This window comes from Vigna unguiculata, chromosome 3 (assembly GCF_004118075.2).
Source record: "Vigna unguiculata cultivar IT97K-499-35 chromosome 3, ASM411807v1, whole genome shotgun sequence".
NCBI classification, from domain to species: Eukaryota; Viridiplantae; Streptophyta; class Magnoliopsida; order Fabales; family Fabaceae; genus Vigna; species Vigna unguiculata.
In genome coordinates this window covers 27,543,318-27,560,439 of record NC_040281.1, presented here as the reverse complement: position 1 = coordinate 27,560,439, position 17,122 = coordinate 27,543,318, and the positions used below count along the sequence as shown (strand labels likewise).

At 31.7% G+C, this 17,122-nt stretch overlaps 1 protein-coding gene and 1 pseudogene across 1 annotated transcript; one reads left to right on the top strand and one right to left on the bottom strand.

Annotated features, from left to right (window-relative positions):
- Positions 1-7,085: 7,085 nt before the first annotated feature.
- On the bottom strand, positions 7,086-9,059 carry LOC114179546. The gene is made up of 6 exons (XM_028065917.1): positions 8,777-9,059; positions 8,258-8,695; positions 8,055-8,114; positions 7,872-7,955; positions 7,716-7,781; positions 7,086-7,448 (listed from the first exon to the last, which is right to left on the bottom strand). Exons 2-5 carry the CDS (start codon positions 8,480-8,482, stop codon positions 7,758-7,760), a joined length of 393 nt encoding a protein of 130 aa, XP_027921718.1. The 5' UTR covers positions 8,483-8,695; positions 8,777-9,059; the 3' UTR covers positions 7,086-7,448; positions 7,716-7,757.
- Positions 9,060-15,218: 6,159 nt separating this feature from the next.
- LOC114175250 lies at positions 15,219-16,809 on the top strand (annotated as a pseudogene).
- The last annotated feature ends 313 nt before the right edge of the window (positions 16,810-17,122 follow it).

Genomic DNA, 17,122 nt, shown 5'->3' with positions numbered 1-17,122 from the left:
AGGTAATTAAGAAAAAGTAGAGCATGGCTAGGCGACACATGATGATTGGAGCACTTGGATGACGTGGAAGAGAGAGAAAAGCAAAAAGCATAAAGCAAAAGCAAAAGTAAACATGTACTTGTCTCCTTTTGCCTTTTTGGTTTATTCCTTTAAAGGCTACTTGGTCTCCTTCCTTTTTTGGCCTAGAATCCTCATGGGAATGCATCCACCAATCATGATCCATCACTTGGCCGAGAATTCACATGTTTTAGGTTTCTAGGGTTTGCTTGTTAGTCCATTCCATGTTTTAGTATTTGCTAAAGGACCCCTATGAACTCCTATTTAAAGGGTGCTCCTTGTCTTGTAAAAGGGTTGATCATTTTGTTGCTAAACTATTGTGTTTCAACCATTGTTTTTCCGTGAGCTCTCCTTCCTAGAAGTGAACTCACCTTTGCCTTATCTTGCTTGCAAGTGGCGACACCATCACTCATCTCTAAGGCTTGGTTGGCTTAGATCCCCCCTATGAGTGGCGTGCTTCTTCCATGCTTCATCTTCTATGCTTTCCATTTTTAATGTTTCTTCTTTCATTTGTTCTTTAAGTGTTGTTGAATCCGTGGGTGTGTGTTAACTTGAATCCAACTCTCTTCTTCCTTTCATGAGCTTGAGAAATGAACATTCACATCTAGATAACATGCTATCTTAATGTCCAGTGGGAATTTTCAAAAATTTTTCTTAAACAACTACACCATATTCTTAACTCTAAAAGAAAACAAGATAATCCTTCATCATGCAACTCCTCCTCTTTCACTTTCAAATGTGACAAATTCTCCATACTTTCCTTAATGCATTTTCTATTTCTTTTGGCAAGTTGTTCTTGTATCTTCTTTCATTTTTGTGAGTAATGAACTGGACACACCATTGTTTTTGTGTTTTTTCATGGAGTTCTTAGTTTCCATCACCTTGTTGATAAAAAAAATCCTTTCATTGTTCCAAGGATTACATTAAAGGTGGAGGAAAAGTTGCCTTGGTAGTGTGAATGTTACATTATTATCTTGGGAGAGAAAAATGTTAAAACAAAGTAAAAACTAATATGTTAAGTAGACATGTCAAAGTGAGCCAATCCGGCTCACACGGGTTGGCTCACCACGAGCCAGGTTAAAAATGAGTGAACCTAACCCAACACACTTTATGGTGAGCCAGAAATTTTGCAACTCGGCTCGACCCGACCCACCACAGGTTGGTGAGTTAAGTGGGTTGACTCACCAATCCACATAAAAAAATTATTTATGTATTTATTTTTAAGTATTCAAATATTTAAATATTTTTTTATGACAATCACAATAAAATCAAGAACTAATGTTTTCATCATGCTCACCACCAATATATGATGAATTATTTCCAAGAAAGTGTCCATATAGTCTAAGAAAACATGACTAATATTACACATTTTTTGTCATGCTATTCAATAAAACATTTAAACTATTCAAATATTATTGAACAACATTCTAATATTTAAAAAATATAAAATTGTGAACCTATATAATTAGAAGTAGTAAATAATTATTAAAAAAGATATTGAAAAAAAATGTTGGTGGGTTAAGTGGGTCAACCCACCTTCAACCCGGCTCGAACCCGTGGGTTAAGTGGGCCGAGTTGAGTTCAACCCACTTTTAGAAAAGTTGAATTTTTCTCAACCCAACCCGACTTGAACCCGTGGTGAGCCGGGTTGACTCACGGATTGAAACCCATTTTGACATCTCTAATGTTAAGGAAACAATACATATGACCGATTTTAATGTTTATGTTTTGAATTTCATATAATTTATATGTACAAGTGTGTGTGCATGGGTTTTGTGAGAGATAGATAATGGGGATTACCCATTATTTATGCCAAAATGTATAAATAAATGCAACATAAACACCTCTCTTTTTTATTTTTATTTTTCCTTTGTTACAAAGTTGTACACATTTTTTGTGCATTTATATTTTATTTTACTTCATTTGTGGTTAAAAAAGAAAAAAACTATTATTATATGTAAATAAATTTTTTAATGTTATAAAAATGTTGAAAAGAACAAATAAATGTAGAATGAAACTATTCATTATTATATAACATTAAATCATTATATTAAAAAGATATAAAACCGAATATATATATATATATATATATATATATATATATATATATATATATATATATATATTAGTAATAATGAAAAAACTGTAAAATTCCTTCCAAATTTGATTTGGTTTGGATTATTTTAATGTTTAAATCAAGTTACATATAATTATATTTAGTTCGGATGTAATTTTAACCAAATACTAAACCGAATCATGGCGAACAATTTATCTTAAATTAGTAAAAAGTGCTTCGTTTGATTATTTGTTTCGAAGTTTAGTTGTTATTTATTATTTCAATTTTCATGGTTTGTTGAATACATAGGAGAATTTCTTATGGTTTATCTTTGATTGCTGTTGAAAAGTTGATGTTGGAGTTGATACGTGACATTTGGTGTGTTTTTTGTGTTAGCATAGATGAATTTGTTAGCTTCATCATCTGTATTAGGTGTCGATTGTTATGTTCTTTAGTTATTACATCACATCGATTACTTTAAAAGAATAATTTATTTAAATAATTTGACATAGTATAGGTGTCTTATGTCTGGTTGCAGTCTTTTAACATGTCAAATAGGTATTTAACATATTATTGACAAACTGTTATAGTTCTATTATTAACATATTCTATAATTTTAATTAGCTTTCAATCGAATGATTTTACTTAAGTCAAGTGAAATCAATAGATTGAACAAATAAATAAACATGTTAAATATGCTAATAGACATAATATAAAGTATATTTTTTTAGAGAGAGATGAAACATTTGTCATTTTTGGACGCAAAATTAGTGTGAACTTTTGAAAAATTCTCTCTCTGGACTATACATATCTGCAGCTGTTCGTGTAATGATCTTTTATTTCTTGGAGCATGTTTGCTTGGTATCACCAAGGTTTGATATTTCTTATGTTTTTGGGCATTGCCTGGTGGGATTCCAGGTTTGCAAGTGGGAGTCTTGCTGTACTTTGTTGAGATTATTGTGGGATTCAAGAGTCTTGGTATTGTTTTGTACTTTTTGAAAGTGTAATCTTGGTGGATCGTAGAAATCTTTTGAAATAGTGCAAAGTCAAGCTCAAGTTGTCTTGACTAACTGGATGTAGCTTAGTTTTGAGTGAACTAGTATAAAACTCTATGTGCATGTGTTTAATTTTTCTCTCTTTGATTCTTATTTGATAAAAAGTTTTAAGAAATCTATTTTAGTAATCTTTGTATGGTATTTGTGTGATTTGATATAATTTGAAGTTGTAAATTTTTTTGGATTACTGAATAAAGAATCAATCTTGATGAGTTACTAAATCAGCCAGGGACAAAGTCAAGTTGAGTCGGCCTAGAAAGAAGGTCGAGTCAAGTCATCCCTGAATGAAGGTCGAGCAGAGTGATCCTGGGCCAAATGTCGAGCCGAGATGGCCTAGGCCGAAGGTTGAGTTGAGTTGGCATGGGTTGATGGTCGAGCCAAGTAAGGTCAGGCCAAAGATTGAGTCAAGTCTGCCCAGACCAAAGTCAAGTTGAGTCGTCCCCGAATGAAGGTCGAGTCGAGTTATCTCAAGACGAAGATTGAGCTAAGATGATCCCAACTAAAGGTCAAGTTGAGTCAGCTTAGGCCAAAGTCGTGCTGAGTCAGCTTTGATCGAAGTTGAGTTTAGTCAGCGATGGTCAAAGGTCGAGTTGATTCAGCCCTATACGAAGGTCAAGCTAAGTCGGTCAAGGTCGATGGTCGGGTTGAGTCGGTCCAAGCCGAAAGTCAAGCCAAGTCGGCTTGGGCCGAAGGTTGAGCTGAGTCGGTTCTGACCAAAGATCAAACTGATTCGGCCAAGGTCAATGGTCGAGTTAAGTCAGCCTCAACCTGAGTTAGACCAGACCAAAAGTCTAGTCAAGTTGGCCTAGGCAAAAAGTATAGTTTAGTCGGCATTGGTCGAAGGTTGAGCCATGTTGGCCCAAACCAAAGGTCGAAGATAGTTAGCTTGTGCTGAAGGTCAGACCTAGTCAACCCAGGTTGAATGTTCAGAAGTCGAGCCAATCAAAAGTCGAGATAAGCCGTTTCGATCTAAAGTCCAACTAACTCAAGTCGGACCTAAGGATAAAGTTAAGTTTGTCTTAAAATAGAAATTAAATTGTTTTATCCGAACAAGAAAATTGAACTCTAAGATTTGTTAATTACTCAAGTCAAACAAACTATTTATGAAATGAATAAAATTTAATTGTGAGTAATTCAAATATTATGTATTTCAATGGTTAAATATGTTTTTGGTCCTTCAAATTTTAGTGAAAATTTGAATTAGTCCATCTTGGAAACATTGAACCAATTTAGTCCCTTGTCTTTAGAAATACGTGGATTTATTCCTTTAAACCATTTTTTAAGTTTATTTGACATTTCAAATGCGTTTCTCAGCTAACATTTAAGAGAACATGTGTCAAACAATGTAAACAAACTAAAATACTATAATGAAATGTGTTTGAAACGTCAAATAAACTTAATAAAATTTGGTTAAAATGACTAAATTCACGCATTTATGGAGTTGAGAGACTAAATTAGTTCAAGATTTTCAATTCTAAAAGAACTAAAAACATATTTAATCCTATATTTAGTCCTATATTTCAATTCCTTGAAATTGTTGAAATCTCTTATCGAAAATACAAGATAAAAATATAATCTTAAAAGTCAGTTGTCTTGTTTGCTTTCAAATACAAGATCAAATAAAAAGAAAAAGACATAAAATAATTTTAAAATGATAAATGATATATGGTTAAAGTTGTTGCAAAAGCGAAAAAAATATGTAATGACTTTTAATATTTATAATCTATGATGCACAGATACGATACGTGTATCGGATACGACACGTATCCGATACATTGATACGTTTATTTTTAAAATAATAAAATACGATACGTGATATATGAATAATGAAGAGTGTACAATGATTCTTACAAACATAATAAATATATGATTGTTAATGTGTGAATCCAAATTTTCTAATTAGAGACCAATTATTTTGGTAGTCAAAACCTTGTAGCTAATGTTAGTGACCAATTTAAAAATCAATTTATTATTAAAACTATTTTAATTATCAATTTAGAGACCAATTATAATTTTTTGGAACTGTTTTAGTTGTCAATTTGGTCACTAAAATTGGTCATTATTCAAAGATTTTATTATAGTGTACTACTACTTTATAAATTAGATACTTCATCGATAAATATCGTTAAAGTATCCTAAAGTATCGGACACAATACATGTCAGATACATATACGTGATCCAAGTTGAATTATCGATACATGATAATATATAATTAATTACATCTTAAGACCAAATAATAGTTATGAGAAAAAAAGGAATCTTTGTGATTGGATTCATTAGATTACGAATAGTCTTTTTTATTGTATTCAATTCGGAATATTGTATGTATTTGTAAATATTTTATTAATATTTATCTCTACGTTAATAATCAATTACAATTTTAAAATATTAGAATATATAGTTAATAGTTTAACTTTTTGTATTTTTATTACAAATAAAATAAATAATAATAAATTAATAAATAAAATAAATTCTTTGTATTAATTATACATAAATGTACTATACCTTTTATTATTTTTCTCTTAGCATCTTATTTTCTATTGTTTTTTACTCTCTTATTTAATCTCCTTATCATCAGATTTAAATTTAAATAAGGCATTAACTCCACTAAACAACAATACGTATTTATTTCTTCAACCATTCTTTTCTTTTGCCCACAAAGTAGCTTTTTGATTGGAATTATTACTGAGTGGGTCGCTGCTATGTACGCGCCAAAACTTTGAATTAATATAGTTTTCTTTTTCTTCACCCTAAATTAGTAAATAATTATACACTGTGTAGGATGAAGGAATAGGAAAAAGACAATTATGATGATGATGTGGTGGCCCAAGTTGTCGCAATGGCGTATGAAATTGGTATCTGTAGTCTTTGTCTTTAGCCTTCAGCCTTTATCAGATTAGTTGACAAGGGTTTGGCTGGGGAGATATGAAAGGAATAGTGAGAAAAGAATGGTTGTTCAATTAGTGTATATTTGTAAGTTGAATTATTTGTAAGGAAGTAAGATTGCTTTCTGTGTTTATACAAAATGTTTCGGGTTCCGTCACAAAATCTTATGTAGTACGTTTTTCTCAACTTGTCATAGAGTATTTTATTTAAAACTCTCTCAGATTTAAATCACGTTATTTTTAGACTTTATCTTTTTATGCTAATTCTAAATTTAGAATATCCAGCATATTATTTCTAAAGGTTAAATATTTTTTTTTCTTTTAACTCTTAGTGAATTTTAGAATTAGTCAATTTCGAAATTTTAGACCAATCTATTCCTTCATCTTTCGAAATACGTGGATTCACTACAAGAAAAAATATTTTTAACAGAGGTTTATTTTTACATTACCCAGGGTTAAAACCTCTACAAAGTTCTTTACTCGGGGTTTCGATTTTCCCCGCTAAACCATCCCTGGAGAATGTGTTAGCCAGGGTTTTTACGAACCCCAGGAAGCACCAATCAATAACGGAGGTTTTTTATCCTCTTATATTTAACATATGTTTTAAAACCTTAGTTAAGTTTTGTGGGTTTAAAACCCTCGGTTAATTACCATGAATTTTGAAACCTCCGTAAAATATCGTGGATTTTGAAACCTCCATAAAATACTATGAGTTTTAGAATATCCATAAAATAACATAGGTTTCAGAACTCCCATAAAATACCATGGGTTTCAAAACCCCCTAAAATACCCTAGGATTCAAAACCTCCGTAAAGTATCATAGATTTTTAAATTATTATTATTATATTTTTTTACTCATTTATCATTTATGTATTCATATATATTTTTTTCAATCACAATTATTTACATTTATTCTATTTTTTTAATCTATATTTAATAAAATTATACATAAATAGATATAAACTCATCAAATTGACAAATTATTTATAGATGAATTTCTTTTGTAAATTTTTTACAAAAAAGATCATGCAGCATGAAACCAAATCTCTCGTTTGGCTGGTAATCCCATTACCCACAAAATGAGAAATGATAGAAAATTAATTGGAGGTGAAACCAAAAGGCTTCATTAACAAGTTTCCAGTGCTATATTTGAAATCCATAATAAAAAAGCTCTACCTGCTGAAGATGCTCCCTGTGTATCAGTGCCTCCTGTAACTCTAGCTTGTATTTCTGTCTAATGTCTCTGATCTCTTCCTCAAACTGTCTCACATGACCTTCTTGAGTGTCAGCTTCCTCCTTTGCTACAAGATATTCCTGCCTACTTTCAGCTGCCCTTTGTCTCTCTTTTTCAAGGGTCCTACTTAATTGAGTCTGTTATGCTCTTAAACAGGAAATCTGTAATTCATTGTTAAAGCAAAAAGTCACATATAAAAGAAATTGCCATTAAACATGCGATTTCACTGGAGAAATTACAAAACTTGAGCTTCAAGGACATTAATTCGAGACAAGGTCTGAGATAAGCGTTCATTCACAGATCGCTCTCTTTCCTCTGCAGTTGCAGCTTTAGCCTCAACTTCTTGTGGGATAGGAAAAGATGGAGGAAACACAATAATATCTAGAGGGAAAGTTTCTAAAATTAAATTAAAAAAGTATTTTACTGACCTAAAGTCGAGAATTGAGAGTTCTTTCAACAGCTGCCCAAGCTTAAGCTCTTTTGGCATTTGTTTCCTGTTATAAAGTGAATTCTAGTATAGTACAAATCTCGTGGAACAAAGCCTATAAAAAATAGTAGAATAATTCTGAATCATGTGTATTAACCTGCATGGCTTCAATTTGCATTAAAAGTGGCCTTGTGGATTCAGGAACTTGCGTAATCAGTTCCTCACACCGTCTTTCACTTGCCTAGAGAAATCCAACCAAACTACAAAAACTACCAAAAACACAAATAAAGTGGCTAAAACTTATTTGTAACAAATACAAGCAAAAAAAGAGTGAGAGCACCTGATAACGTTTTTGAAGATCCTCAATGTCCCTGCGAAGCATGTCTTCTTTGTAGACAGCCTGAAAATAGACAAAGAAAACATTACAACTGAAAAATAGCATCTTGAGAAAGTTAACTCCATAAAAAGAAATGTCAGAAAATAACACAATCATTTCTTCCACTTTCAACTCAATAATCTATCAGAAAAATTTCTATTCTATACCTTGACTAGTTCCACACCAATAACTCCAGGTCCAACCTCAGAAACAATCTTCCTCAGATCTTCCACACCCCAGCTTCTAGGAACATTGCCAATAAAAAGACGGTGTTTGGCTTGAGATGTAGAACATTTTATTTTTTTACCCTTAAAGAATTGATCATTAACACAGTTAGGAACAACAAAGAATCTGCATAAAGCATTGTGGCTAAGAATTTCTGCATAAAGCATCTGCAATGTTTATAATACTAGAGTAGTAATAACAAAGCAATGAACTTACAAGGAATATCAGTTATGAATGCTTAATGTCTAAGATTAACATCTTACCTTAAATTCGGTATTATTCAGCTCTTCGATGGCTTTAGAAGCCAAGTCCACACTTCTAAATCTTACAAAACCGAATCCCTTGTTTTCACAGGAATGCTTTCCCTTCATTACTCGAACCTATTTTCCTCAAAATTCAAGTTAGGGAATGACGTTATCTATAAACATGAGCACAATACAGCAACAATGGCACATACTTACCTCTGCAACTTCCCCAATTCTCTTGCAAAAAGATTTCAAATCCTCATTTGAGACATCATGAGGAATGCCACCAATGTATACTTTAGATCCATGAGGAGGAAGAGCAAGGAGTTCAGCATGTTTTTTCTTCTCGTCCTCATCTTCCACCTTTGCTTCATCACTACTATGGTTTTGCATTGCATCCTCTTCATCCACTTCTTCAATCTCTTCTTCCTCGTCTTCCTTCTCCTCTTCCTCTTCTTCTACCTCTACCTCCTCATGTGAACTAAATAATACACCTTTGTTTCATCAACGAAGGCAAATTTCACCTTTCCTTTCTCGTATTATTCCAAAATTCAAAGAAATTAACAACAAAACTTAACCCTAAATTACATAGGTGAGAGAATGAAATATACTACCTGTGATCATACAAGAATTGACAACCGCGAACAAAGTAGGCATCACAAATGGAGGGAAAAAAAACCTAGAATGAGACAATGAAGTGAGAAGCACCACTTACCAGAGAGACAAAACACGGAAACACATGAATGTAGTAGTGAGGGAGACTGGCGGTGAGTGGTGTTGCCGTTGTGGTGAAGATCTTGATCTCTTTGGCGAGAGTAGAAGTAGTGGTCGACGAGTGAAGAAGATCTTTGTAATTTAAGGAAGGTTTTTAAAAACCTATACTATTTTTTAAAGATTTAAAATTAAACCTTTGTAATTTAACGGAGGTTTTGAAAACCTACACTATTTTATAAAGGTTTAACACTAAACCTTTAGAATTTATCGGAGATTTTAAAAACCTCAGTTAAATTAATCCATTGCTAAGGTTATATTAACCTTCGTTTAATAACTCCCGTTAAATACAATTTTTTTTGTAGTGATTTAATCCTTTTAATCAAATTTTGTTAAGTTTATTTGATATTTCAAACGTATTTCATAATAGTATTTGACTTAAAATTAAAGCAAATATGTATCAAACAATATAAATAACTAAAAATACAATCTTGAAATGCGTACGAAACATTAAATAAACCTAACAAAATTTTATTAAAAGGACTAAATTCATGTATTTTAAAAGATGAAGGACTAAATTGGTCAAAATTTTTGAAATGGACTAATTCCAAAATTCATTGAAAGTTAAGGGACCAAAAACATATTTAACCCTATTTTTAATAACACAATGTTACTAAAATAAGACATTTCATTATTAATATTTAAAAGCAAATAACTTATAATATATAGTCATCCCAAAAAATATAACTATAATAATATATAATATATGATATACATGCCAAACTATTGCCCTAATAATATGTATTTCAAAACTATATAACCATGAATATACTATTTTCTTTATACAGCTAATTCTTCGTCCTCTAGTGGTGCTCCTACACTGATATCTTCCTCTATTCACATAAAAAAGGTGATCATTGCAAAATGAAAAGAAACAAAAAAAGATGATCATTGCAAAATGTAGCACTTCACACGTCTACTGATGTTTTATGTGTCTAGTCTATACTTGGATCTTGTGTATTCTTTTTTTTAACACTTTCTTCATATAGGGTTACTACAACTTGCATTCTTCAAGCATTTTGTATATTCATCTTCTAAGACATGATTTCATTAAAGAAATCTTTTTTGACAATAAGGCTTCATTTAATGGTTTAGACGTTAGTTCTAGACAAAGTCATCTAGTACTTCATGTAAATTCTTCTATCTCAAATGTCTATGGCTAGGTCATCTAATCATGCATTTTGTGCTTGAATCTCAGGCTTGCACCTTTTCAAGATCTTGAGCTCTATTTGTGATAAGTTATTCTGAAATATAAGGTATTATGAAACATAAATATAATACAAAAGAAGGCAAAGCTGAATTGTGTATTTAATTTTTTTTTCACTTTTTGCAAGATCGTTGTTTGATTAAGGCAGACAGACTCAATTTTAAATGGACAATCACATTGTTAAAATATTTTTCTGTGAATTTAGTTGATTAGTCCATGTTTAAGCTTGGAATTCATGAGAAAATGATGAAGGAATCCATGACATGAGATGAAGTGCAAAAGCAAGGTAGAATGATGGTGAAGATGTTTGGTGATGGTGAAAGGAAGAAGCTCTCAAGTTAGGTTAGGCCAACATTCAAGGAATGAGGATAGAGGAAGCCACTAAGGGGAACTCTAGCCTAAGTTGATTTACAAAGAGAGAGTAATGTGAAAGCATTTCAACAACATAACTCTACTAAATTCATGATTTAGTTTACATGACCTAAGACCCTCTATTTATAGTAGAAAATGAGCGCAAGGTCTCTAGAAAATGGAGGGAAAAATGATATAGAAAACTTGAATTTTGGAGTCAAAAGAGTGCATGCACAAGGTGTGATTTACCACCTAAGCAAATCACATGCTCCTTGCCTTAATGCACCTAAAGAAGTAGCTTGGTGTCTAAGCCTGGCTCAAATTCGAGTAAAAACCTTAAGTGTTATGCGCATCACTCCAAGGCCTAACATGAAGCCCAAATCTTCTTGGTCCAAAATGCTTCTAAGACCCACAAACCCTTCAAGGCCCAAAATTAAATCATAATATAATATTTACAATTACAGAGTTGTAGCCTAGATCTTCACATCCTCCTTAGTCCAGATGAACTTCAACTTAGGCCTATCATGCTCAGAAGAGGCCCAATCTTCTTATATCCTCCTAGCCATAGCTATGGGTGTTGCTCCCTTGGCTAAAGGTATCTCATCATCCCCTCCCTCTTGAGAAGGACTTGACCTCAAATCTGAAGTACCTGCTATCATCAGTTCCACCTGCAAAAGAAATTAAGTCAGTAATATTAAAGGTGGCATTAGTTTCATATTCCTCATGCAACTTTAGCCTATAAGCATTATTGTTGACTCTCTTAAGCACTTTAAAGGGAGCATCTCCTTAGGGTCTAAATTTAAAGGGAGCATCTCCTTGGGGGCTAAGTTTTGACTTCCTTTTCTTAGGAAACCTATCTTTACTCAGATGAAGCCAAACTCAATCCCCTTCTTAAAATATAACTTCCCTCTTCCCTTAATTATTGTATTTAGCATACTTCTCAATTTGTTGATAAATTTGTCTTTTAACCACTCATGCATAACTAACTATGCCAAAAGTATCAAAATCAAGTTAGTCAATAAGATAATCATCATTGTATGTTTTGAATCCAAAATCTCAAAATCACTATTATCAATCTTTTAATAATCATATTCGTAAAATTCCAAGTTTTAACTCATCTGTATATTATCTCATTATCTTTATTTATATACTTCGGGCCTAAACACTATCATTAGACTTTTCTGAATCATAATGGTCTTATGCCTATATGTATAATGCCAATACGTTATACGCTCCTACAGATACAGTGTGTGCACTACACTACCTTCCTGGTCTCAATAGTTTAGTCAAGAGGACATAAGAGAATAGATTGCGAAGCTTGTGAATTTTTGAATACCCTGTTAATCTTGTATGTCAGTCTAGGGTATCTATATCACCACCCTCCATTCTCTTAAGTCTACCTAACCTTTCTCTGGACTCTATACCCAATGTTTCTTTGTACTATCCATATATACCTTTTTATTCTTAATTTATGTACTTTCATTTATAATTGTCCTTTCGTATTATCTTTCTATACAATTCTTAAGACTTTTACTCACAAAATTTTTGTAGCATAACGAATGTGTTTCTAACTTTTCATAACTTTCAAAATAGTAAAAAACAACCAAAGTAGAAAACGAATTTAAAATCAACAACCAAGCATAAATCACTACAAGAAAAAAATTTATGGAGGTTTGTTTTTATATTACCTAGGGTTAAAACCTCCGCTAAGTTGAGTTTCGATTTCCCGCACTAAACCATCCTTAGGGAATGTGTTCACGGAGTTTTTACGAATCCAAGGAAACGCCAATCAATAGTTGATGATTATTATCCTCTTGTATTTATCTGAGGTTTTAAAACCTCTATTAAGTTCTGTGGGTTTAAAACCCTAGTTAACTACCGTGGATTTTGAAACCTTCGTAAAATACCACGGGTTTCAAAACCTCCATAAAATAATTACTTTTAAAACTTTCATAAATTATGATAGGTTTCAAAAACCTCTATAAAGTACCATAGAACTTTAAATTATTAATATTTTTATTTTTTACTCATTTATCATTTATGCATTCATATATATAGTTTTTCAACCGTAATTATTTACATTTATTGTATTCATTTATCTATATTTAGTTGTACAAAAATAAATATAACACCCATCTAATTAACATGTTAAATATAGATAACTATATGTCAAAGTATAACAAATATACACATTAACATTCAAAAATCATCTACTAATCATACCCAAAATCAAAGATCAACCTAAATAATCAAGTGTTGGAATATAATATGTGAAAAGAAGAATAAAACTGATTAGACACAGTAATAAACTAGTGCTAAAATACATAGCAAATTTATTAAAGTAGTAAATCACCTAGGTTTCTAAGCTAAGCTACTAAAACCAATTGGAGAGCTAATTACATAGCATTTTCTAAATTGTTATACTAACCATAAAAATGAGCTCTGAATCCAAGACATACTAATTGTTGGCACAAGCAAGCTTGAAGCAAAGAATTTATAAAGTCATGTGCATGAAGATCATAGGTGTTTGATGAAGATTGATGAAGATCTACTTGAAGATCATGTTTTAGTGTGTTAAATATGAAAATAACATGTTAAATGTAATGGTTTAGTATTATATCATGTTGGTAGGCTATATGTCTTATGTGCCTTGTATGTCTCTTTTAATTTGTTAAAAATGGGTTTTAACATGTTAAAAGGCTTGATGTATATAGTTTTTGGTATGAATGCATTCAGTCAGTTGAATTAATTTTCAATCGACTGATTTCACTTAAGTCAAGTGAAATCAGCTGACTATACAGAAAATTCAATCGACTATTTTCACTTAAACCAGACTATATAAGTTGTGTTTTCGCGAGTAGAGGTGCGAATATGAGTTTTTGTGCATGAAACTTTGTCATTCTTCTCTAGAAAGCTCTCTCTATGCAAAACACAGTTGCAACTCGTGTTTTGAAGATCTTAGTTGATCTTGGACGCATTTTGGCTTGTGAGTAGCTTGAAGAACACATGTATGGTTGGCTAGGGACAACCACCAGCAGGTTTGGATGTTCTTGTGCCTCTGGTTGGTTTGCCTGATGTGATTTCAGGTTTGTAAGTGTGATTCTTGCAGGGTGTGTGTCTAGATTTTTGTGAGTCAAAAAATTTGTGAGTTTTGGTGTTCAAAAGTGTAATCGTGGTGTGTGATTTGTAAAACTTTTGAATATAGTGGAAACCAGGCTCAAGTTGTCCTGGTAAACTTTTGATTCCAGAAGGAAATGTTGACTTTTTTGCTACCAGATTACCCTACAACAATACAACAAACAACAATAGCCTATGTAAAAAATGTTCCAAAAATAAAAGTTAATTGAATGTGAGAACTTTCAGGTATAAAAACCATAACAACTTTTCATGAGCATCCCAATTTAATTCAGCCCAACAATCATCTGCAATAATAGAAAATTGTGGATTAAGTTTAACTACTTGTGCTTATGACATTTTGCAAAGTAAATAAGCACAATGTTAATTAATTAATACGAAGAAGAAACTTGAAAAAAAATAGGTGTTTCCATGTACCTATGTTGACATATGTGTATCCAAGCTTAGAAAGACTAGTGGAAACAAGGGCATCAACTGTAAACCCATATGAAAAATTCACAATTAGACTGAATTCTCAACCAAGTGAATCTTTTCTAAAAAAAACTAAAATAAAAGCCAAAATCTAGTTTAATTTCAGTTGTACACATAATACTATATGTAATCATAAACTGATGATAATAGATAGATACAAAATTCACATAACACACACACACAACTTTTACATACTATATTCAATATGGATTTTGTTGTTTAATTAGTATTTCTTAAAATGTTCCCATCTACATTCATTCAACCCAGCGTCTAGATTATGATTGATTGAATTTTGTTGTTATCTCGTGGTTAATCTCGTGAGTCGAGTTCCATGAGTACATACTTAACTAATTGTTGTTTCTTTTTACTCTTTCAGTGCCAACATATTGTTAAGAAATGGATACTAGTATAAATGATGGTGCAATTATTTCAAGGAGACGTAAAAGGGAGGAATTTAAGAAAATCATTGTGATTGTTGTTGCTTATGTCGTTTATATGTTTATGAGTGTAGTAGTATGGTATCACAATAATTACTTAGATAAGGAACCTGCTCGTAATTGGGAATTGGAATGACGTAATTTCCTTAATCGTCTTTATAGAGGGACAGAAAAAGATTGTATTGAACAACTAAGAGTTAGTAAAAATGCATTTCTCAAACTTTGTAAAATTTTACAAGAGAGAGGTGGATTGGTAAGAACGAAAAATGTTCCAATAACTGAGGCAATGACAATCTTTTTACATATCCTGACTCACATTCTTAAGTATAGGGTGATACAATTTAGTTACTATAGATCAAAAGAAACAATAAGTAGACAATTCAATAATGTCTTAAGAGCGATAATGAAAGTGAGCAAGGATTATTTGAAGTTTCATACTTATAACCTGGAAGATCTTGATGCAAGTAGATGGAGATGGTTTGATGTATGTTTATTGATAATTATACTAGATTAATTAACTTTACACATTTGTATAAACATTATATATTAATAAATGTATGTTGCTTGTAGAAATGTGTTGGAGCACTTGATGGAACTCATATTTCGATAACAGTTTCTCTAGAAGATAGGCCTAAATATTGTAATAGAAAGGGTGATGTCTCTACAAATGTGTTGGCAGTTTGCGGTCCAGATTTAAGGTTTATTTATGTGTTACCTGGGTGGGAAGGTTCTGCAGGAGATTCTCGAGTATTACGAGATGCTTTACATCGTCAAAATAAACTTAAAATCCCAACTGGTAATATCTTTTAAAAATAATATTTAATTTAATTTTAATTGAAGCCTATGATTTTTACTTTAAATTGTTGTAGGTAAGTACTTTCTTGTGGATGCGGATACACTAATGGTCCTGGATTTTTAGCACCGTATCGAGGGACTAGATATCATCTCAATGAGTGGATTGGGAACACCCCTCAAACTTACAAGGAGTTGTTTAATCTTAGTCATGCAAGTGCACGAAATACAATAGAAAGGTCATTTGGGATATTGAAAAAAATGATGGAGCATATTAAGAACTCCTTCATTTTTTGATATAAAGACACAAATAATTATCAATGCTTGTTTTGTGTTACACAACTTCATCATAAATGAGGGACTAACTGATAAAGTTTTAGAAGTTCAAGACCTAGAGCTTTTAGCTAATGTAGATGAAGAGTTAACACAATCAAGGGAAATAGTTCAAAACAATATCACAGATGAAGTTGCAACTATTCAAGTCACCGAAGAATGGACAAGATTTCGAGACACATTAACAATGAATATGTTTGCTAGTTATCAAAGATGAAGTCACCTTTCATGTCATTAGTTGGCTTATTTCATTAGGTAATTACTATAAACACCATTTCTTTATTTGAGATTGAGACTGGAATTTTTGAGAACAATTTGTTAATTTCAGGATATGATTCTTACTTTGAATTACATAGATGTTATGCTAATATGATCTTTTGATTATAATAATTTTCGTGGTTTATATAACATTATTATGATTGATATGTGACTTGGGAAAACCATAATATCAATTTTCAATAATTGGTATGCAGAACTGTGAATTTAATGCTTGTACAATCATTTTAATAAGCTTTTTTCATTTAAAAAATTCAAATATTGCTTCTGTCTAGTTTTTTCTTAGGTTAACGACGATTACATAATAAAAATAAGCAATTCATTAGACATGGTTAGAAATATTATAATTTGAAGGATATGGTTATTATGAAGATAAAATATAAATTTACAGAAAAACTGTAAATGCAATTGCTGAACTGGATCCTTTGAAGCTTCGTGAACCCTACGGGGTTTGTGGTGGGAAGAGTTTTGACTAATAGCAATGTCATGCATGTATATAGAAATAAAAAAAAGTACATATAATATTATATTTAGAATGATAATTTTTATAATATTCAAATAATGGATTGAAACTGAAAAATCACAGTAATTATAGGTCATTTATGTTAGGAATCCAAGTGTGAGTCTAAGTCTCACATTGGATAAAAATGAGAAAGTAGAGCACTATATAAGAATAAAGACCCATAAACCTATTGTCTTAAGGTTTTGGGTTGAGAGTGGTGTCAATTCTTATGTGGTTGGGCTCATGTCTCATTGGTGTTGTATCTCCCCAATGATACCCCTCCTTAA

Coding starts and splice junctions, on each gene's coding strand:
- LOC114179546 (XM_028065917.1), bottom strand. CDS start 8,482: ATGCTTTATGCAGAAATTCTTAGCCACAATGCTTTATGCAGATTCTTT. Junction 8,115..8,257: donor TTGGTGTGGAACTAGTCAAG/GTATAGAATAGA, acceptor GTCTATTTTCAG/GCTGTCTACAAAGAAGACAT. Junction 7,782..7,871: donor TGCAAATTGAAGCCATGCAG/GTTAATACACAT, acceptor ACTTTATAACAG/GAAACAAATGCCAAAAGAGC.